Source organism: Leptinotarsa decemlineata, unplaced genomic scaffold (assembly GCF_025532065.1).
Source record: "Leptinotarsa decemlineata unplaced genomic scaffold, Ldec_3_MD MMD2_tig00002082_RagTag_RagTag, whole genome shotgun sequence".
NCBI classification, from domain to species: Eukaryota; Metazoa; Arthropoda; class Insecta; order Coleoptera; family Chrysomelidae; genus Leptinotarsa; species Leptinotarsa decemlineata.
Window position 1 is genome coordinate 5,624,725 of NW_027412573.1, and position 24,182 is coordinate 5,648,906.

Here is a 24,182-nt window from a genome sequence, read left to right on the forward strand (position 1 = left end):
CAATACCATCTTGTTGAATTTTTATTTCATTTACCACGTATTCTTTTTTTTTGAATAGTATGTAACATATGCCACATTGATTTGACTTTGTTGCTGGAAATAGACATTTTGTCATTTACGCACTGCTTATAACTGGCTTTTAGTTTTTCCCTATACGTTTGGGTCACTCTCTTATATATCTCCGTATAATTATTATCAACTTTAGCACATTCTGAATAGAGGTTTACTTGGTGTTTCAGCTCGTGAAGTTCCGGAGTGAAAATGTCAAAATTATGCTTTTTTGTCTGCTTTCGGAAGCGTTTTACCGGGAAAATCAATTCAATATAATATTGAAGAATATTGTTGAAACTTTCATAAGCTTTGTTTGGGCATATTTCTTTATAGACGTCATCCCACGACTCCTTCTGTAGGTAATTACCTACCTAATATAATTCAATATTCTTCAGCGGCAAAATTCAAAGAAAGAATATGATAAATACATCTCAATTTGCAGAAAAGTAAAGGAAAACACTACACTATAATACATTACTCCATGCTGGTCAACAAAGTTGATTTCAAATGATGTTTCACTTCATATAAAGATGAATTCAGGAGAGGAATTATCCTGTTCAAAAAAAATGGTGCCAGATAGGAAATGCATCCTTTGTATTTAGATGTGACATGGTTTGGAATGTTGAAATCATTGAACCTGGTGTTGATGCTACGGATATTAGAACAACGTGCTATAAGCTCTAATAAATACAGAGGTATTTTGTTTTTGATGAGTTTAAAAAGAAATATTGTGATCAGATATTCCATTCTACACTTTATGTTTAATTCTCTCAATCCTATCAGAAAAGCAGTAATGTGCTCTCTATAAGGTACACAGCAAACAAAACGCGTTGCATCTTTTGTCGATTATATTCCGGTAGAAAATTATAATACACTGGAGCGCAGTATTCTATGTGTGGATAGATCAGGGATTTGACTAGTTTAAGTTTCATTTCGGTTGATAGTTGATATTTAAATTTTTGAAGTGATTTCAGTTTGAAGAATGCTATTTTAAATAGATTTTGGACATGGTCAATGAAGTTCAAGTTTTGATCGATAATCAATCCGAGATTTTTCGTTGAGTCAACCCATTCAATGTCCGTTTGATTCATTCTGAGAATATGTTGTTTGATCTGATAAATCTGTCTCTGAGGGCCTAAGCAGATTGCAACAGTTTTGTTTGAGTTGATACGAAAGCATGTTTTTCAGAATAAACTTGAGTGTTTTGGAGATCTTCGTTAATAATGCTCACATGGTTTTCTATATCAGTCATATCGCAAGGTGAATAAAACTGAAAATCGTCGGCATATAGGTGAACTTGACAAAAGTTTAAACATGATGGAAAATCAAAAATGAAAATTACAAATAATAAGGGCCCAAGAATACTACCTTGGGGTACTCCAGAAATAGTTTCTTCAAGGGTTGAGCATAGCAGGTTATTATCAAGCGTTACTCTTTGTGATCGACCTCGGATATAGCTATTCATTAATTCCAAAGCTCTTTCTTGAAACCCTATGAATTTTAATTTCGCAAGAAGCTGAAAATTGACAAGATCGAAGGCTTTGCTTTGATCCAGGAGAACTAGGATCGACGGTATAGATTTATCACCATAAGTACATATATCATTTATGACTTTCAATAGAGCCGTATGTGTACCATGTTTCGAACGAAAGCCAGATTGTACTTCTATTGAAATCCAGGTATTGTCTGATCTGTAGAGAAAGTATTTTTTCAAAAAGTTTGGAAAATGTAGGTAAGATGCATATGGGACGAATATCATCAAAACTTTTAGGTGTGGATATTTTAGGTATCGGAATGATATTGGCAATTTTCCACAATTCAGGAAATGTACCTGTTCTCAAGGATTCATTGAAAATGTGTTTTACTTCCTCTATGCAGAAAGGCAACACAATTGTTATCATTTTCAGACTAATATTATCCAAACCCAATGCCTGCGATTTCAGAGATTTCAGAGCATCCCAGACATGATCACTAGTTATTTCAGTAAATGAGAATTTCAAGTTACTTCCCAGAAGGTTATTATTATAGAATGATAGTAGTTCCGCATTTATGGAGAGATCTGTTGAAAAAATAAAGTGAATTTTAATTTTTTTCGAAAAATATTTATTAATTCATCAGTTTCTATTTTGTCCCCTTATACTATTCCCTGTAAAGTAAAGGTCAAGTTTTTGAACGTTTCAGGCTGATAAAAACTTAGATACGGAGGGAGCCAGAAAGCACCTTGAGTTCATAACAAACAGGCGTAATATGCTGGTCGTGGTTTTCCTAAAAGATATACAGAATCACAAGGAAATGAAAAATTAACATGTGATCTGATACAAAGCTTGTCTGCTTTTCATCGTAAGCTGAATATCTCTGAAAAAGATATTGCAAAACAAGAATTTATTAATTTTCCGACAATTCTTGAATCTGTCTGAAGAAGACATTGCAGTGTTTATAAAATTTCTGGCCGATCTTAGGAAGGAATTTGCTACAAGATTCCAAGACTTTGCAGAGATGAGCAAACTATCCCCGTTTCTTTAATCGCCATTTGAAGTTGATGTAGCAGCAGAATGGATAAATGTGTCTGCCAAGTTGTTTAATCTATCAAAGGCATCACTTCAAATAGGAATAATTGATTTTGATTGGCAAGAACATGTGTCTTTGCAAATGTATAAAACGGTATCCACTGAAACCAAACATGTCCCAGGAAAATATGAAAATTGCAAGAAACTAGCTATAAATGACCATTATGTTTGGCTGGACATACGTATGTGAAACATATTTCTCAAAAATGAGTTTTTTGAAAAATAAATATCGTTCGAGATTAACAGACGCTCACCTAGAAGACACACTTCGAATTTGCTGTTCCCCTCGAGAACCAAACTATAAAAAACTGGCTCAAGACCGTCGGTGTAATTTCTCACATTAATTAGGTCTTGTGTTTTATAATTCAGAATTTGATTTGAAACCAAAATAATACATAGGTAGCCCTTAATTTTTATCAGTTGTTTTTTTTGTGGACCTTGTCAAAATGTTCCCACAGTCTCCGGACCCTACCTAAAACTACTTCTGGACCCCTGCTGTAGACCATTATTTATCAGCAAGGGCATTTTAACCCCCACCTGCATAATACAGTTGATACCCCAAAATCAAGCAGTCAACTGAAATATGTTTTACAAGGCAAATATCGGAAAATAAAATACCACTTCCCATTCCGAAATCTACTTTGACAAAATACTCTCTGATTTATGAGAGCAAAAAAAATATATGAGCACGTACCCTCCAAAATCAGAAATGAGAAAATTTATTAAAAATCCAGAAAACAATGAAAGAAGCTATACTCAAAGAAGCATTCCATAATCTCGAGGAATTTTACAGTGAAATTATATTATGATTTTATTATAGATATGATTTCATTCTCAGTATGTATTATTTATACTTTTTTCAAGTTGATTTTTATGTGAAAAATAAAATAAATTTGAATTCCAAACAAAACTAAAATAAATTTGTTTTATAGATCCTTTCAACCATCGATAATAATATATAAGACGATTACGAGGCGCGTGCATTCAGACACCTGCCGATTCCAGTGTAACACGTAAATTTACATAAAAAAGAATCATATTACACATATATCATGAAAAGTGCAATGTAAAATGGAAATTCACATAATTACCTAAACTAATATTCAGAATAAAACCAGAAATATACCTACGCTGTAAGTTGAATGGACTGACGCATATCAGAAAACAACTAATCCACTGGCTAATACCACGAACGGTGTTGGATTATATCCGACAGGCGTCAGTGCAGGATACTTCACAGAAAATTTCCTGCATATGCAATTGGCAATTCAACTGAAAGAGTCTACCTTCAATTTTGGAACGGGCACACTTGCAGACTGATTTCGGGCTCCTTAGCCACTCGTCAGTGCAAGATAGTGACCATCATTGACCTGAAGTCAGAGTATTTCATTCCTCGTCTTGAGTTGGAGCGAACATCAAAAATGTCACGCGGTACTAACCAACTGCATATCCGAAATTTGCCCGATTCCTCTGAATAAGAAAGAAAAACTTTCTTTTTAGTCAATGGTCTATGCTTGAAGACAAATCTATACACATGTATACACATAATTTTTATGCTCGTAATGAAGTACATCAAGTATTAGTGACTATAACATTATGAAATATGTCATTGGTGTATAATTTCAAACCAATTTTTTTCAATGTAGGTTAATGTTCGGGGATGGATTCCATCGTGTTTCAGAAAGGTCGTAAAATGGGTCGTTTGGAGCATGGAGGAGGCACGTAATTTTTTGAATTTTGATCATAGAATAATTTTCAATGACTGACTTAAGTTGTTATGGAAATGTTATAATATTAAGTCGCTCAGATCATTAATATCTGTAAAATGTATGTGACTCAACCACTATGAAAATGATAATTAGACAAGATTCAACCGTGATCAACACAAAAACTCTTTTATCAACCTTGCATTCATTATGAAATTTGATCAGCACCTTGATGTCTTCAAAACGCCACAGTTTCACCCAATTTCATCAAAAGCCAATTTCCAAAAGGATTCTTGACGGGAACTTTTACTTGAATCAATTCATAGAATTTCGAGCGGAAAACATTCAATGACTGGACTATTGACTGGGTTAGATAAATCGTGTTTGACTCAACAGATAAGAATGTTGTCATTATTTATCACAGAATTTGACCTATGATTTTCTTTTGATTGCAGACAACAATCCCGAAGATGTGATCGGCTGCAGCAACGGTTCAATATGGACGTTCCATGGACTTCCTTCATCATTCATCTTACTTTTTTTCTAATCGTCTTAGAATTCACGTCTACATTCAAGCAGCCAGGTGAGTTCAAGCATATTAATTGATGTGTTAATTTCAATACAACAATTAAATAACGAACGCATGCCATAAGTGAACCTGAATTCGAAGTTAGAATAATACAGGGTGAATCAACGAAAACAAGGTTGCGAATCAATGAATTTTTTTATTTTTGAAAAACAATGTTATTTCAATAATGTTCACGATGTGTACAGGGTGAGCGAATCAAAACGGAACAAGGCTGGTTTGTCATTGGTAGCGTTCAGGAATAAATTGCTCGGACCAGTCGTATTTCATCACGGAGAAAAAATCTCTTTTAGCAAATTTACAATTTCACTCCCATTCCTTGGGTCTGCAGCTTTCATGCATGACGTTTTGTCTACTACTGCGGTAGACAGTCCGCGCTAGGTGGCCTGTTTTCGTGAGGGTGCTACATATAGTGTTTCCGGATCTGAAGCAGGTACTGATGTTGTACTTCGACCCAATTCTTTTTATCTTTTCAGTTTCGGCGTGGAAAGCCTTTAAAAGTAAAACTTTCAGGTAATCAACATTTTCGAATCGAAATTTCATCGTCAATATATCAGTATTATCTGTCAGAAAGGTAAATCAAACATTTCTGACGAGTGAATTAGACCTCGGTAATGGTTAATTCAATAGATCCAAAACACACATAATGATCATTACATGCTGATATCCATTAGTTTTTATGTACGAGTACACTGGTTGGGTTTTTATCGTTCATCGGAATATCTAATTGAGCAATTAGAAGGAGATTTTTTGAACAACAACATATTGGAATATACCGACAGTCTGTATGCCCAATAATCACTATAAAAACCAATTGCCGAGAGTCTAGCGATAGAGTGACAATGACGTAATAATTAGAGGCACTGAGAAACAATCGAATCGTATTCAGTGTATGTAGTGATTGCGGAATAATCAGGACAAAATGGAGGCAACATCAGATGTCATTGAAATTTTGAAAACGATGTATGTAAAACATGCCGGGTAATTTAGTAGTACGCGGTACAAATCTGAATTGAACTGAATCCTACTTGACAGGAAGATCACAGTCTATCAAAACTTGAATCAAGAATTTCTTGCTCTAAAACTCGTTATACCAAATCCCATTCCAATATACAGGGTGTTGATTAAGTATGTACCATAAACTCAACAGACGATTCTTTAGGTAATTTTAAGACGAATGGTTCATATAAATATGGGTCCGCAGATCCTTCGTTCCCAAGATACAGGGTCTTAAAATAAAAAAATAAAAATAAAAAAAGTTATTCGTAAATATCCTAAATATCCTTCACCTAATTCTGTTGTAATTTGGCAATTATATTCATAACATTAAGCAGCTAATTTAGCCCGAACGTGATTCAATTTATCAAGTCCAGTGGCGTCTCGAGCGGGATTTGAACGAATATTTTTGACTTGAAAATGTACGCCACTGACTTTTGTGCAATTTCTATTATTTCTTTGGATTGAGCAATTAGAAGTACAACTTTTTTGTCATCTGAATTTTTTTCGTATCTTGCTTAGTTTTTAAGAAAAAAAGTCGACCTAATTGCATATCCCTGGACCTCACAAGGAATAATATGGGGAATTAAATGTTTCTGTTGGAAATTATTATTTTTACAATTTTTCATTAGTAATTATGTAACAATAACAACAAATATTGAATAACATTAACATCTAGACTAACGAATTGCACTAAATTAAGTGTTGGAAATGGCTTCCTTCGGCTTCAATACAACAGTCTAGCCGCTTCATCATTGAATTTTGCACTCCAAAAGAAACATTCAATTCCCCATATTATTCCTTGTGAGGTCCAGGGATATGCAATTAGGTCGACTTTTTTTCTTAAAAACTAAGCAAGATACGAAAAAAATTCAAGAGACAAAAATCCCGCTAGAGACGCCACTGAACTTAATAAATTGAATCAAGTTTGAGCTAAATTAGCTTCTTAATGTTATAAATGTAATTGCCAAATTACAACAAAATTAGGTAAAGGATATTTAAGATATTTAGGAATAACTTATTTTTATTTTAACACCCTGTTTCTTGAGAACGAAGGATTTGCGGACCCATGTTTATATGAATATTTCATTTTAAAATTACCTTAAGAATCGTCTGTTGAATTTATGGTACATACTTAATTAACAACCTGTATATACATGCAAAAAACTTATCGGACTAGTCACATGAACTAGTCTATGCACATTTTGAATTGTGTACCTTTCAATTTTGATTTCTGACACCTACGTTGAATCATAGTGATAAATTTCAAAATGAAGACCAAAAAATCATTGTATCTGGCCACGCACTTGAAAAATTTTTAATCTTTCAGGTCCAAATGAACAATTACGTCAAAAGGACTACATGTCTTGTTAATTAAGTTATATGACAGGTTACCTCTTGATATTAAAAAATCAAATGTGAATGATTCATTGTATGGAACAACATTTCACTCTTCAGATGAAACTTTCTCATCAAATTGGAATCATAGATATTATCGATTTTATATTAGCTGTTCTACTCATCTCACACCTATTTTTACTCATATTTAATCTCATTTGTATAACCTATAGTGATATTTTCAACTGTGTCTTTTCATATTGTGTTTATCTCTATACTTTTATTTAGGTCTCAGGGAAAAAATGATAATATTATTTGTATAGAAATGTAGGCTTTAACGGCTGGCGTCAATGTTTTGTTTGGTTTTCAAACGTTTCAACTGCAACAGCGCAGTCTCTTGACGTATCAACTGAAACTGAAAAGTTTCAGTTTCAACTGTTTCAGTATCAACTGAAACTGAAAAGTTTTAGTTGATATGCATTAGATAATATGCATTATCATTATCATTGTGCAAGAAAACGAAAAGAGAAACGAAAAAAGATAAGAAAGAGGAAAAAATGAAGAGAAAGAGAGGAACGAAAAGACAGAAATTCAAAATAAGACCACAAGATATTACTACAACAACTGCAACAACGAAAAATGATGAAAAAAGAAGAATTGAGAAAGACTTTGTAAAATGAATTCGGCAAATCTAGAATAGTGGAGTATGTTTGGATCCACCAAAATAACATCAAATAATCTGAAACTGAAATCATGCACATGGAGAAACACTGGCAAAAAAAATTAATAAAAGTATGACCTATGAAAACCCACTATCAATCGGGAAAACTGATTTCGAAGCATAAAACCGGTAAAACAATAAACTGAAAGAAGAGATTGGGGCTGAAAAAGTTACTCAAAGATATCTATAAATGCAGCAGAGTAGCTTGTCGGGAAATATTTTTCCTCGTTACACACTAAGTGACAAAGAAAGGTAAATACCTACCCATTCATGTTGAAAATACTTTATTAATTTTTTACTTACATACTTGACAGATAATAACAAACAAACGAGTGAGTTTTCAGAGAAATTGGATGATTGTGAAACCAGTGAAGTTCAGTTAGTCTAAGATCCAGCTGCAGAATCACTACGTCCATAACGTAGTTAACAAAACTCATATTTTTACATACATTTGTGAATGAGGGAATACATTTATGAGAGGGTACCAGGGTGGCCGCAAATATTTTTAATTATTAAAAAAAATAAAGTATAAGAAATCTGAAAACATAATAATTGAGCTGCCGTTTTAGCGCTGGTCGTTTATCTCGCCACTATGCAATTAATGATCTAATCAAAAGGGCTTTAACTTCAGCAAAAATTCCTGAGATTTTAGAACCCATAGGCACAAGTCGAGACGACGGAAAACGGCCGGATGGTATGACACTTGTTCCATGGAAAAATGGTAAATCTATTGTTTGGGACTTTACTTGTGTAGATACATTAGCAACTTGCCATCTTCCTGCTGCTTCTGCGAAAGCCGGTGCTGCTGCTTCTTTAGGAGAAAGTTCCAAACTACGGAAATATCAGAATTTGGGAAATAATTATATCTTTCGCCCAATAGCTATTGAAACGTTTGGTGTTTTTGGCCCTGAAGCCTTATCTTTCATCAATGAAATTGGAAAAAAGGTAACCGATGAAACCCACGAATCAAGAGCCACATCTTTTCTCATTCAGAAAATTAGTATTGCCATCCAAAGAGGAAATGCAGCTTCGTTTTTCGGTACTCTCCCTGATTCCAAAAAACTTGATGAAATTTACTTGATTCCTGAAAACCAATTTTATATAGAAAAGAGAGGTAATAAGAAACCACTTAATGAAATTAAAATAAAAGCAAATGAAAAAAATACTTTATCTCAGCAAAATTCTCAAATGGGTTTCAAAGATATTTCGGATTGTTCAGTGATAAATTCTTCAGTCAAAACCTTTGGGTTAAATGGTTTAAAAAATATTGGTAACACCTGTTTCATGAACAGCGTAATTCAATGTTTATCAAATACGAGATGGTTATTGGAATATTTGAAAAAGGATGAATTCATGAAAGATATCAATACTAGTATTTCTAGTATGAAGGGTGCTTTAATAAAATCGTTTGCAGAAGTCATCAAGGAGTTGTGGTCAGAAGATTCTTTTGATAAAGTAGTAAATACAGCCTCCTTAAAAAATCAGATTCAAAGTTTTGCTCCTCGATTCATGGGTAATTCCCATCAAGATGCCCAGGAGTTTCTCCGTTTTCTTTTACAAGGATTACATGAAGAGGTTAATATAATTAATGAGAAACCTAAACCAATCTTGACGGAGATTGACGAAAAATTGAGCGACAGCGGAAATGCACAAGAGTCATGGCTCACATATTTGAGGATGCATAACTCTAAGATTGTAGATAATTTCGTTGGCCAATTGAAATCCACAATGAAATGCACACACTGTGGATACTCTTCAGTAACATTTGATCCTTTCTGGGATTTGTCTCTCTCCATACCACAAAGAACCGACCAATTGAGTTTGTGGCAATGCTTAGATTATTTTACAAGAGAAGAAACTTTGGATGGAATTGAAAAACCTACGTGTTTGAAATGCAAGGAAAGGAGAAAATGCATAAAGTCCCTATCAATCCACAAGTTCCCCTATATTTTAGTAATACATTTAAAAAGATTCTCTCCAACGGAAAATAGAGGCAAATTGAATGATGTCATCGAATTTCCTCTAGAAGGATTGGATATGGACAATTTTGCAGGAGAAAATGTGGCTACTTGTTATAATTTATATGCACTTTTAAATCACAGTGGGACTACTAACAGAGGACATTATACAGCATACTGCAGACACCCGTATACTAGCGCGTGGCACAAATACAACGATTCACACGTGTCACCAATTTCACCAAAGTCGCTTGTGAGTGGAGAAGCATACGTCCTCTTTTATGTAAAGGATGGAACAAAATCGCGCCTTCAAGATAACCGAGGGAAAGTTTAACTTTTAGTTTCTTCAATTTTGTAATTTTTTTCAACATCTCATTTTTGTAAATAAAACTCATTTATTATTGAAAAAAAAAAATTGAGAAAATATGAAATAAAAAAAATCGAATTAACGGAGAATTATCTTCAAAATCGGGTTTTCATTATCAAACATAACTGAAAAATTTCAGAATTTGTTTTTTTTATTTCATTATTTTAACCAAGCTCTGTCAATAATATATGAATCTTCACACCATAAAGCATATTTTGACTTTGACTTTAACTAGTGTTTCCTAAATTATCCAATCCAATTTTTTTCGCAAGATTTTCAGGACAACTATCTACTGATGAATTAGGGAGAACATGTTTCACTGAATCTGCTTCAGAACCATTTCTCAAGCTGCAATCGATCCTTCCAAATGATGAAGGGTTTCGTAGAGGGATTAACCCGGCTCTTACTCCGTGAAGTATTTCAGTAGCTTGATTTTTCAAATAAAAATATTGGCGGACACTTTTTGACTGTCAACCTGTCATAAATGTATTTTCCTATTCATAAATGTATGTAAAAATTTCAGTTTGATTAACTACGCTATAAACGTAGTGATTTTGCGGCGGGATCTTGTACTAAGTAGTGCGTTGCCGATCCTCGATGTCTTGTACACTCTTGGATACGTCTAAGTGCTGCCAAAGTCTGTGGGGAAATTCAGCAGTCTGCGAACAAAAATATCCCACACATGTTCGATCGGTGAAAGATCGGGCGATCTGGGTGGCCATGGTAAGCGGCTACTGTCATGCTGATCCATGAAGACTAGAGTTACTCTAGCCACATGCGGTCTAGCGTTGTCTTGTTGAAATATGGGGTTCTCGATGGCCTCAAGTCATGGAAGGACATAGGCTCTACTACTTTGTGAATGTAACGAAGAGCTTTCATGGTGCCTCTGATAAAGACTAAAGGTGTCCTGCTACCATAGGCAATGGCGCCCCATACCATCAAACATCAAACTGGGGATCTCGTCTTTCACCACGACGCCTTCTTACTCTTGCTCGTCCATCGTACATACCCAAACTGAGGCGAGATTCACCGCTGAAGACGACGCGGTTCCACTGTTGATCCCAATTTATTCTGTCTCTGCACCAGTGCAATCGGTTGCGTCAATGCTCGAGAGTCAGTGGCAATATTCAATAGGGATATACTTAGCGAATTTCAACGACCCTTTCGTGTTCTTCAATCTACTGATTCGCAATTGCTCTAGTAGAAATGAACCGATCTCTATAAGCCAAATTTACTGATCGCGAAAGAATGGCACTTAAAGGCTGACTTTCGACCAAAAGAGGTCAGTTGTCAGTCTTTCTGAAGTGCCCATCAGTAAGTTGAGGACCGCTCGGAGAGCGGGGGTGGATGGAGTGGGGTAGTAGGTTCTCTTCGCTAAATAGCTGGGGGCACTCAACCCGGGAGGGGGCATGGGGGAGGGGGGGGGAAGCCAATAGTCTTAATCGGCGATCATGCGACGACCGGTGCCCCTAGCTCTGTGTTCTTGGCCTTCTTGGGTCCATGCCTGATAACATCTTAGATTAGTACGCAAATATCGATTGGTTCTACATGAAGTTTCTCTAACTGAAAAACCTGCCTCACGTAAGCCAACAATTCGTCCCCTCTCAAAATCACTAAGTTGAGGAATACGACGAAGTCTTCGCCTTCGAGGAATAGTGTTAACAATACGAAACAGTTTACAATAAACTCTTTAACAGTTAAAGCACAAATAAAAATAAAAATTGGAGAAATGGTAAATGCTCACACAAAAAAAAACAGTTGAAAAACTGGTCAGGACAGCTTCCGATACGGCTGAAATTTTACTGACTTTTTACTGACCTCAACATAAATACACATGCAGAACATTATTGAAATATTTTCAATATAAATGGGTGTGTATTTTTTTTGTCGCTTAGTATATTTTTCAATTTTTTTGGCATCATCGTATATTGTTGACATTTTTTTAAAGCATGGAGAGTTGATTCCTCTCCGGTTCATATCCTGCTTTGACTTTGCTTTGATTCGGGAAGAGCTTGGGACATCTGTGATAATACAATATCTGAAACATTTCCAAAATAGTTGACATTTCAGTTTTTTACTCCATGTTCTGTTAAAAAATACATAGAAATTTCTTGATGTTTTTTATTTGTTATTCCTAACTTTTTTGTTTTTATTTATATTTTATTATTTTTTTTCTGCTTACTAATATAAAATGCTTCAAAACAAAACAAAAACACCCCAGGATAGAACACGAATTCAACACTCGAACAAAACAACTTAACTTCAAAATGCCGTTTATGAACAAAGTTGTAGAACAAAAAAGCTACAGCTACCTCAGCCTCAAATTTTTCAATTCGCTACCCAATCAAATAAAAAGTTCAAAAAACCAAAATGAATTTAAAAAACGATTAAATGACTACATTACCAGTTTGCCACGTACAGATACATAAAATAGTGTATTGATAATATTTCTGTGTCTATACATATATAGTTATTAACCTCAAATTGTGTTCCGTTATTATATAAATATATCTTTAAATCGAAAAACAAACTGATCATATGTATGTGTATATGTGTGTATGTGTGTATAGATATATATATATATATATATATATATATATATATATATATATATATATATATATATATGTATATATATATATATATATGTATGTATATATGTATATATATATATATATATATATATATATATATATATATATATATATATATATATTTTAGCTAATGTAAGTGTGAATAAGGATATATCTAGGGTTGAATATGAATGTTGTATTTTTATTATTTTATTAGTTTTCTTCAAGTGATTTTAACTTTGATTGTAATTTTCACAGTCACACACAAACTGGAAACAGTTTATGTGACTTCTTAGTTTATTAACTTAACTTGTTTTTACTATGTCTATATTCTATATTTTATATTGTACTTGCGAATTTTCACACTTTTACAGGAACATGCTTCTTTCCTGAACGATGGGAAGGCACATGGTTTCAGTCAGGAGTTCGACAGCCTATTCTAATAGAAGGTCCAAGATTGAGCAACAAAGGAAGATGTTTGAATTCCGATGGGGACAAATTTCTACTAGTTGATGAGTAAGTTTTTTTTATTATTAATTAGGCAATTAGACACCTGCAAATCATGGCTGAAAAACCTAAAAACAAAAAATAATTTGGTTCATTGATTATATTTTTGAAGTTTCATTGAACATTTTGATAGTGGCACGTAAATTTGAGTGATCTCGAAATTATCTAAACTGCATTCAAGAAACATTATATCCAATAAAAAATACACAAAATAAACAAGTCGTCAATCAAAGAAAGCATAATTATGTGATATAGACTCATCATTTAAAAGTTCTAATTAATATTTATCACGAAGTGTTCTGGCGATGCATTGAATTTATTGGAGTCTCTGGAGACACCCTACATTTTGTTTTATGAGAGAGAGGACATTGTTAGATCAAGATATTCAGATGATGTGGTGCTGCAGGTTTTTCCGGGTTTTCCTGCAGCTGAAAAAGCAAATGCGCCACTGGAATCAATGAAGTCGCCCCGGAGCGCCAATTAATTTTTATTGTTGTATTTATTTTATTTTTAATGTCATAAATTATAAACTAATTATTTGTAATATTCAATATTTTTTTACAATTAGTGTTTTAACGAATATTTTTTTATACAACTGTCATTAAAAGTGACATTTTTAATTGTGGTCAAGAGTATTAAAACATGATGTTTACAAAGTGACGTGTCAAAAATATTTTTAACGCAAGTTTTAAAACTATTTTTACGCGATTTTTTTCGACCAATAGCAATTAACGAAACATAATTATTCAATTTTCAAGGAAGTTTTATTATGAACAATAGATATATACGGCGAAACATCGATGTATACCAGTGAGGATGACAGTGTTCAATGTAAGTGCAATTCCTTTAAAGTAGAACTCATGTGAATGATATCTGATTTTATTCCACAACGAATGTTTGAAATACAAACTGAGTAGAGAAAATTATCTTCTGTATAATTCCGTGTTCATATAGAAGTATTTGTTTCGAAAGATTTTTTTCTTTCGTGTAATTCAATGTTTAAATGAAAGTAGCTGTTTCAGGAAGACTTTCTTTCAGTTTGTGTCTGAAAGTTACTTCTTTGCATGATCTACACATCCATGTATAGAGTTACTTATTTTCAAATTGATTACTTCCTTCCTTTCTTTGGAAGAATCCCTCATCTTTTATTATATCAAGATGGAGTAGCAGAAAGCAAAAAACTTTCTTTCCCAAAAATTGATCACTCCTTAAAATATAACCCCTTCAATTCAAATAATATTCCTCTCGGCTGGGATTAAATCAAATAGATGAATGAATGTCATTACGATGTCATCGGTGACATAAGCAGATCAAGCTTATTCCTTGACATTAAAAATCGTAATTCATGAATGGATTGTGTGTATTTTCTATAATGTTATCCAATTTGGTACTGAAGAGCCTTAGGGCAAGTGTCTTACGGCGAAACCTCGATGTATACCAGTGAGGATGACAGTGATATAATTGAATTATGTTGCAAATGTGTTATATACATTAGTTACATTATTATTATTATTTATGAACATTCATATGAAAATTACAATCAGAACAAGTGCTGATATAAAATACCTTGCGATGTTGAAGAGCCTTGTAATATATTTGAACTATCTGAATTGACAATTTCATGGGCATTAACATTTAATTCTTGAAGTGAAGAGCAATAGCCTTTCTATCAGAAATAGATTGATCGATGTTACCCTCAGCTACTGTTGTAGACTTTTATCCTCCGTGCTTCTTAATATCCGTTATATTTGCTCCTGATTCTGCTAGCAAAGAAGCAGAAGACCTTCTGAAACAGTGACCTGTATATTCCTTTTGTTCTGGGAGGTTCAGAAACCCAGCAATGGTAGAGGGCATTTTCCCAAACGTGCTTATACCAACTGGGTTGGCATTGCATTAATAATTTGAGTATTTCAGAAAAAAAACGTTGATGATTGATAACAGAAGGGCGTAATGCAACGTATTTATTAAAATGGTCAATGTTTTTCCAACAATGCAAAAAGAACGACCTATTTTCGTTTTTGTATTTGGAATTTGAACAGTCAATGATTTATCCATTATATAATGTGTTCTATCAACAAATAACACAGTTCTTCACGCCGGCAGGCTCCATATATTCCGAAAATAGTAGCAACTTTTGTCATCAAATATTTTTCATCTGGCGCCTCATTTATAAACCTCTGGACTTGTTCAAAAGTAAGAGTTTTTGATAGGTTTCTTTTTTCCGCTTAAGAATGCTTCAAGAACGAGCACACTCGACTTTATCATTGAAAACTTGTCCACAAAGTTGACGAGTTCTATTTTTTTTATTTCTCTTCTAAATAGGCTAAGAAGACGGTTTCGCTGAAACCGGTTTCGCTGAAAATTAGACGTTTTTAAGTCTACACTAGCTAAGAAAATTAGAATATACGATGTAGTACTGCTGAGCCAATTTTTTTGGTAACAATTCAATTGAAGCTCTATTTACAGCCTCTTCAATATCGTCAGGAACACAAAATTCCTCACTATTTTTCTGCATTATGCACGACATTGAACACCAGCAAGAACTCCAAATGTGACTTACAACAAACAATACTTTTTGTTGGTAACCAGGTGATTTGGCGTCACCTAACACGGCCACTTTACAGCAAATGCGATAACATGAAAATAGTTAACTGATAAGAGATGTCAAAATGTGTTTTTATAGAAATATTAAATTTATCTATTTCATTATGAAAACAGGGCAGTTGTACTAGAAACTTTGTGTGATATTTGTGTTGAAAGTAAGTTTTATTTTGTTCGTGAAATTGTTCAACTCGCTACGCTTGTTTCGCAAACTTTTTCACTCACAAAATAAAACCTTACTTTTAACACTTATATCGTAAATAGTTATTACAAGGTTCCACAAACTACAGTTGTCACAAAAATAATATACTATACAATAAGATGATATGTGGAGTTTCGCTAAAAATACAAATAATATTCCAGAAGTTTTGAATAAGAATCCTCCATACACTCCAAAACGTTCATTTTCAGAACTTTTGCCTACAAGATATTGTTGAATGAACAGGATGAATCTCTGTATCAGTTTGGCAATCCTTCCACGTTGTTTAAAAATAATCTCCCCTGGGTCACCCAAGCTCCCATAATAATCATGTAATAAAAGTAATTAAGAGTCTTGCAGGAATCACACTCCAAATAAAGCATATCAAATATAACTTCATATTGAAAAATGCATTTTTAAACCTACTAAAAAGTGTGTAACGGGACTTTATATTTCTTGAAATACCCAGTACGTACTTAAATGAATATACTACCTACGAACATACCTGGACGAACCCAGAACGTACTAAAATGTACGTAGTAAGAACTGGGATGTACGTAGTACGTATTAAGTACGTCCCTGATTGGTCTATGGACGTAAAGATCTGAAATGGACTTAATACGTACATCCCCACCTTTGTCTTTGCCACGTCTTAGTATAATTTTTTTCATCATCAAATATCATAGCAGCTTTCAATTGTATTGTGTAATAATTAGTTCAATATCGAAAGAAATTTGGGATAGAAAACCAGAGGCTTATGAAAAACTGATCTAGATAGTGATATACACCAACTTTATTAGCAAAATATCCAGAAGGACCGTATCAAAAATACTTTTTCCACGCTAGAACAAAATTACTGTCTCTCTACGCGCGTTTCGCCACCCAAGTTAGCATCATCAGGAGATGACTAAGATCTTAGTCATCTCGTAATGATGCTTACTTGGTAAGTGTTTTCAAAAAATTCATTTCACGCCAGATGTTTCACAAGACAATAAACTCAGCCAAAAATTGCTTTGAAGTGAAACTGATTTTTTTATTTTTAAACTTCCCTCTTGGCTTCTATTCCTTCAGTTTATGAAATGAAATCTTTGTCGGGTTTAAGGATCTCAACGAGATCCTCAAACTCGAATTTGAATAGTCCTGTACAAATTCCTAAAAATCACTATTGATTCCACTAGATCCTCACACGTAAAAACTTTCTAAAGCAGAAAGGGTTGGTTGAAAAGCTGCAAGAAGGTATTGCGTATGTATGCTGTATGCCTTCGCTAAAAAATATCCTCTCTGATCTTTTGTGAGTCGAGAAAGAGCCAGCCAGAGTGTTAAATGAGGCAGCACTTCGCAAAGAATTCCAAGAGTTCTTTTCACGTCCATGAAACCGGCATTTCACTAAGCTCAGCTCATAAACTGATGGAAATAAATATATTACGCTTCTATAACGTTCACTTTTACTATGAGCCGAATGGAAATAACTCCATGAGTGGTTTGCAGCACAGGAGCGGTTCCAGCACTTTTGCTAGAGACAAAGATACTCGTGAATGATGAATCAGTTGAATATTTCTATGAGACACAATAAACAAATACGTAAGAGAGACTTAGGGTAGAATGGGGGAATGGCGGTCAGTGGGAAATGCCGGTCAGTTTAAGATATCCATCTTCCCGAAACATCTCATTAAAAATACCAGTGCTTCCATCTAGTATACCTGCAAGTAACCTTATAGTAACCCTATATGGCGCAATCGTGCTGGCGCACCTATAGTGAGCGTGCCAGCCATTACTGTGTGTAGAGGTGTATTCTTGTTATAATTCGAAATTTTTAACCAAAGGTAAGTCATTTAATATATTATTCGAATAAAACAGCGTTAACCACCAACTATTGCATGCGTATTTATTAACACAATATCTCGGTTTTGATTTTGAAAGCGTATTTTTTCATTTGTATTGTCAACTGAAACAAACTTTTGTAGTTTTGGGGTTATGCCAATCATTCGAAGCGGGTAATGGCGGTCAGTGACCGGTATTACCCTATACGAAAATATAAGACAAGTTTTTGACAAACTTTCATATATCTTTATCGCATATAATAATGTAAAAATAGTATCTCATAATTGCTTTTTGTGCGCAGATGCCCAGGAAGAGACCTAGAACAACAACAAAGGCGTCGTGGAGTAAAGCGATCTTAGAAAAAGCTATCGAAGCAGTAGGTGGTGGATTTTCTATTAGAAAAGCTTCCAAAACCTACAACATACCGTTCAGTACCTTGCAAGAACGGATCAAGAAGAATCTTCCTGCTACTGAACCACGTTTAGGAAGACATTCCACTTTCTCACTAGAGGTAAAAAAATCTATGGCTGAGAATATAAAAATTCTAGCTAAACTATTTTACGGTTTGACTCCATGCCAAGTTCGTCGTGCAGCCTACGTTTATGCTGAGACAAATAATATAAAGCACCGGTTCAATAGAGCGGCAGGACTTGCTGGAAAAGATTGGCTCTATGGATTTTTAAAAAGAAATCCTTCGATATCTATCCGCCAACCTGAAGCAACCAGCATAAATCGCGTGACAGCATTCAACAAGAAAGAGGTTAGCTTATTCTTTAAAAATTTGGAAGATATTATGGAAAAATATCACTTTTCTGCTTCCAAAATATATAACATGGATGAAACCGGGGTCACTACCGTGCAAGACCCTGGCACAGTTATTGCGGAAAAAGGACAGAAGAGAGTAGGGTCTGTCACAAGTTATGAAAGAGGAAAAAATATAACTGTCATTTGTGCAGTGTCCGCTGCAGGGTCCTACATATCACCTATGTTTATTTACCCAAGACAGCGAATGTCACCACAGCTATCGAAAGATGGTCCAATTGAAGCTATTTATCACTGCTCCAAAAATGGTTGGACAAACCAAGAGTTGTTTGTGACATGGCTAATACACTTTGCCAAGTTTGCAAAGCCATCTGCAGACGAGCCAATCCTTATCATTTTGGATAACCATTATAGCCACGTGACTTTAGAAGCATACAAATTTTGCCGAGAAAACAATATCGTCATTCTTTCTATTCCGCCCCACACATCTCATAGAATGCAACCGTTAGATGTTGCATTTTATGGCCCTCTAAAAGCTGCTTTTCGGAAGGGATGTGATTTGTTTATGAAAAGCAATGCATTACAGAAAATTACCCCGTATGATGTGGCGTCTCTATTCAACAAAGCCTACTGTGACACAGCTACGATTAAGAAAGGGGTTTCTGGTTTCAAAGCATCAGGAATAGTGCCAATTAACCCTTCAATTTTTGGAGAAGAAGACTTTTTCGCTTCATACTATTTATTAGCTAACAACACCGATCTTGTCATCAATGATTCCATACCTAACACCTCTAATCAAAATCGAGAAACAGGTGAAGATACTTCTGAACCAGAAACCAGCAACCAACTGCAGAATACCATACCTCCGCCTGAAATGGATAATTCCCTTCCAGGTCCTAGTAATATTTTGACGCCAAGTAAAATTATACTATTTCCCTTGCCACTTCTAACAGCAACAAAAGCTACAAAACGTGTGAAAACCAAACAACACTCCGCCATATTGACAGCAACACCTGTGAAAGAAGAATTAGAAATAAAGGGAAAAAAACGACAAGAAAAAGTAATGAAGGAGAATAAGAGAACTGGCTATAAATCTGGTCAGAAGAAAACAAAGGTTACAAAAAAAACACTAAAGAACAAGCCAAGAATGTCAAGACAAGACAATCCAAGAATATCAAGGCATCAAAAATCAGTTCAGAATTTTCTTCTTCGGATGAGGAACTTTTGGCTTAAAAAAAGAAAAGGCGTTTTGAAAATGTTTGTTACGACAATAACAATATTTATAACGATATTTCTTCAGGAAATGAAGAAGAGATATGTTGCATCTGTAAAGAGTTCGGAAAGAATGAGGTTTGGTATAGATGCCGAAGTTGTGGGCTCACAAAAATTGTTCCGGTTGTGATTCCCCTGATAAATATGCATGTGATTATTGTGATGAAAAATGGAAGGTTATCAAGCGTCTTGATTTGTAATTTCTTATAATATGAACTGTAATAACTTAAATTAGTTTTGCAAACTTTGAATTGCCTACTTACTTTATAATACATTAGTACTCAATATTTTATTGTTTTATTTTAATTTAAAAGCAAACCTTAGAATAAACCTTATATTTTTGGCTGACTGGCATTACCCCCCCTGCTGACCGCCATTACCCGAAAGTCCGGGTAATGGCGGTCAATGAAAGCTTTACTAAAAGGCATAAAAATATAAAAAACTATACAAAGCTTTGTATTTGTATTTTATATACAGAAAGTGAAGTGAATTAGCTATTCAGTAAGTAAATCACTTTGGCCTTTGCTCATATAAGAAATGAGTTATTTCGATTCCTGCTTAAGTGACCGCCATTCCCCCATTCTACCCTATACACAAATACATGCATTCACTATATTTTGTTATGAACCTGTGATGATCCTGCTCAACCATTTCTAGCGAGTAACACTATATTTTGCATTTTGTATTATTTCGAAATGAAAAACAACATGCAGCAGTTACTGAGTCTGACTAAACTTAATGATTTTTTATCAGGGAATTCTGTCACTGAACAGAAATGCTTTTCAATTAGTACTGCTAAATGCAGCAACACTGACATTTATATAGGTGATCAGGTTAGGTCAATAGTGAGTTGGACTGTTCTATCCTCAATCGTAACCCGCAAGGGTTGCTCTCGACCAAATAAACCCAGCTTCTTAACGAAGCCGATTAGTTTGTATGGTGAGTGGTCTTTCAGGTTAGATGGTAAGAGTACGGCTCTGCCGTACTCTAAAAACCTGATTTGGTCCCCAGCAGGACAGATTTTGCTCTACTGTTTCATAATTTTCCAAACAGAGACGACACACACTGTCTTCTGACAATCCGAGTCTCTACATATGATGATTCAGATGATGATTCCAGGCCTGTAGGGCCAGAAATCCAGACCATTGATAATTTGTTGAGTCTCCCTATCGAACATACTATACATACAATAAAACATTCAACCCGTAGTAACAGAACCTCACATTCAGATTATTGCCACCTTTTATTGAAAAAAAACTTATTGACAGTTCTGAAAAGTTCGCAAACGTATCGAATGGAAAGCTGCCCCATCGAAGGTGGGTAAATTGACAGCTGGAAATGTGGAGTTGAATTTATTTCAGTGCTTCAAAAGTTTTCATGTAAATAGATTCGAATGCCTTTCACTTATCAAATTGATATCACTACTCAATCCCCCTGTGGGAAAAAACTGGACGCTCATGAACTCCAAATAGAATAACGGGTCTTGAACAGACAGCTGAGATAGATAATATGGCATATTTGTCATGAAATATCTGCGTTTTCGATCGATATACTCTTTTTCTGAAAGAAATAAGAGATTAATGACTCTTTCGGAGTAGTTATACGAGTTATACCGAAGTAGGCAAGGAAATGAAGCGGAAGATCTATCGAATACGAAAACTGCTCGAGATCGTTGGAATATTTTTCATATTCTTCTGGGTCGAGAAAATATATTTACAGTTTTTCAGTTCTGTACACAGCGAATTTCTTTAGTATAGGGGCTAGATTTGCATATTGTTTTTATTGGGTGGGTTGCGCATTAATAATATTCAGATGTACCCGTGTTAAGGATCACACGTTAAAAGGTAAGACCTCGTTAGTCCTTAGCTCGCACAAGTTTCTCAACTTCTGAGAGTTGTCGTTCGTATGGGGGCGACAGCTGATTAACAGAAAAGCAGATTTCAAACAGATTTTGTTAAACAGAAACCCAATCTTTGCCATTATTATGTAAGCTGATTTTTTCCATTCACAAAGTAAAACTTGTAGCAAATTTATAGACTTCTGGCAGAATCTTCCAGGATTGGCTCACTCCAAGGCGTTTATTCACCCTTCGAAGCATGATACAAACGATGTCTAACAGACTTTCTTACAGGTAACTGTCATTTGAATCACCAAATGCAGAGACTCGGACTGTCGAAAGACAGTTTGTGTCGCCGCTGAAAATGATGAAACATCAGAGCACATATTTTGTTCCTGCTCCGCTGGGAAACGAATCAGGTTTTTGGAGTTGGACAGAGCCGTACTTCCACCATCTGACCTGAAAGACCACTCACCATACAAACTAATCGGCTTCGTTAAGGAGCTGGGTTTATTTGGTCGAGTGTGAATATATGTGAGCTACAATAAACCCTTGCGGGTTGCGGAGGTGGGTCAAATATACCCACTCACTTTGGACCTAACCCAACCTAACCTAAAGCTTATAGCATATTCGATATGCAGTACATCAGCCAGCGAAATGGGGCAAGAACTCATTAACATCGAGGAACTCGTATAGCGAACATCGTATTAGTACAGGAAGTGGAGAAATTATTCGGTATGATGAACTGTGAGTTACCTTTTCCTTTTCGAAAATGGCTTAGAACAGTAAACTGAAGAAAAAGTTAACAAAGCAGAGAGATTGTAAACAACGTATTAGGATTTATGCAAGCGAAAGTAACGACAGATGGAATACCTATCCAATACCTATCCAGATCAAATGAAACTGCCGTAGATATATACCCATACATAAAAAAGGTGAACAAAATGACATGAATAACTACAGACCTCAGTCAAACTGCAACACATTTTTATTTCAAATAATTCTATTGACTTTCTCTGAGTGTCTGAAATATGCTCACTAATAAACCTCTTTTTTTATTTTCCAGAAAAAGAGCCTGTTACAGATGCGTTGTTATCCATGAAAAGCATATAAATGTTCTACAGTACAAAGAAAGTAAGTAACGATTTGCTTGTTGATTGCAATTTTTTTCTCTATATTCCTCACTCTTAAGTTTGATTCCATGAGAAACTAGTCTGATACGCAGGGACTTTAAAAGTCCCCGCCTTTTGAACCAAAACAGTGTGTCAAAACTATACTCCTAATCTAAATTGTTGACGCTATTTTGTGTTCGGTGAATCCCGAGTTAGAAATGTCATTCTGAGGTTATACCTTCTATCGCCATGATTGCATGTAAGTCCGGCCGTACACGGACCACATATTTGCAGTTGAGGCAACCACAACATTGTGGCCACGTTGACTGCACTTCGCGGTTGACCCAACCACATTTTTGTGGTCGACTTGCGGTCATATAAACCGCACTTGCAGTCGAGGCAACTGACATCAAAAATTGAATGGTATGAGACCAATATGAGAAAAAGTACACGACGGTGTACGCGGTTGGGTACGACTGCAAGTTTGTGGTTAGTGGAGGAGGAGAGGAGGAGATCAGCAGCAAGTTGACTACAGACGCCCGTTTTGACTTTTGTGAACGCCCGTGTACGTGTAGTAGAGTATTTCTTATGGACGGCTTGAGTTCGCTGGAACGCGACTGCAATTGTGTGGTCGATCCGACCGCAAAATGTAGCTCGTGTTCGGGCGCTATATGTCAATCATCTCAAGATATCAACCTGCCTGATTTCAGGGTTGGAATTCGTATTAATTATTCATTAGTTGTTTGTGCTCTTATTTGATAGATGACATCAATGTCATTCGTTCACAAAATATCAAACAATTTGCTGATCCTGTTTTGTAAATTGAAGCAAACTCTGAGTGAAAATGAATTCGAGAAAAGGCTCATTTCAGTTGATTGCTCGTGCTTTTCAATGCTCTCCGCTTTTTTCTAGAACTTCTGCCTGGCCTAATTAGGGAAAACTAGTATGAACGTAGGATTTATATTGAAATTTGGTAGAAATTGGGCAATCATGAATTTTCGTCAAACAACTTTGGAATAAAAAAATTTTTGGTACTTCGAACTTTTTCATTTGCAACCCTGTTCAATATCATTGTCGAATGAAGTTAACATGAAGAGGAATCATTTTTAGTACCGAGAAAAATAATACTGTAACCATTCTCTATCCAAAACTAGTTTATTTTGGGAAATCAGATTTACCATATGAATGAAAAACATAACTTCAATAAA

At 35.0% G+C, this 24,182-nt stretch overlaps 1 protein-coding gene and 1 pseudogene across 4 annotated transcripts in view; both read left to right on the forward strand.

Moving 5' to 3' along the window:
* The window catches only part of LOC111515825 (uncharacterized), a 192,848-nt gene that overhangs the window by 125,584 nt on the left and 43,082 nt on the right, over positions 1-24,182 (forward strand). For all 4 annotated transcript variants that reach the window (XM_074176891.1, XM_074176893.1, XM_074176892.1 and 1 more), the window contains exons 2-4: positions 4,780-4,907; positions 13,238-13,379; positions 22,929-22,996. In XM_074176891.1, coding sequence (XP_074032992.1) covers positions 4,823-4,907; positions 13,238-13,379; positions 22,929-22,996 — 295 coding nt within the window. In that variant the 5' untranslated portion in view covers positions 4,780-4,822. The remainder of the gene's footprint in view (positions 1-4,779; positions 4,908-13,237; positions 13,380-22,928; positions 22,997-24,182) is intronic.
* LOC141482904 (ubiquitin carboxyl-terminal hydrolase 2 pseudogene) lies at positions 7,345-11,422 on the forward strand (annotated as a pseudogene).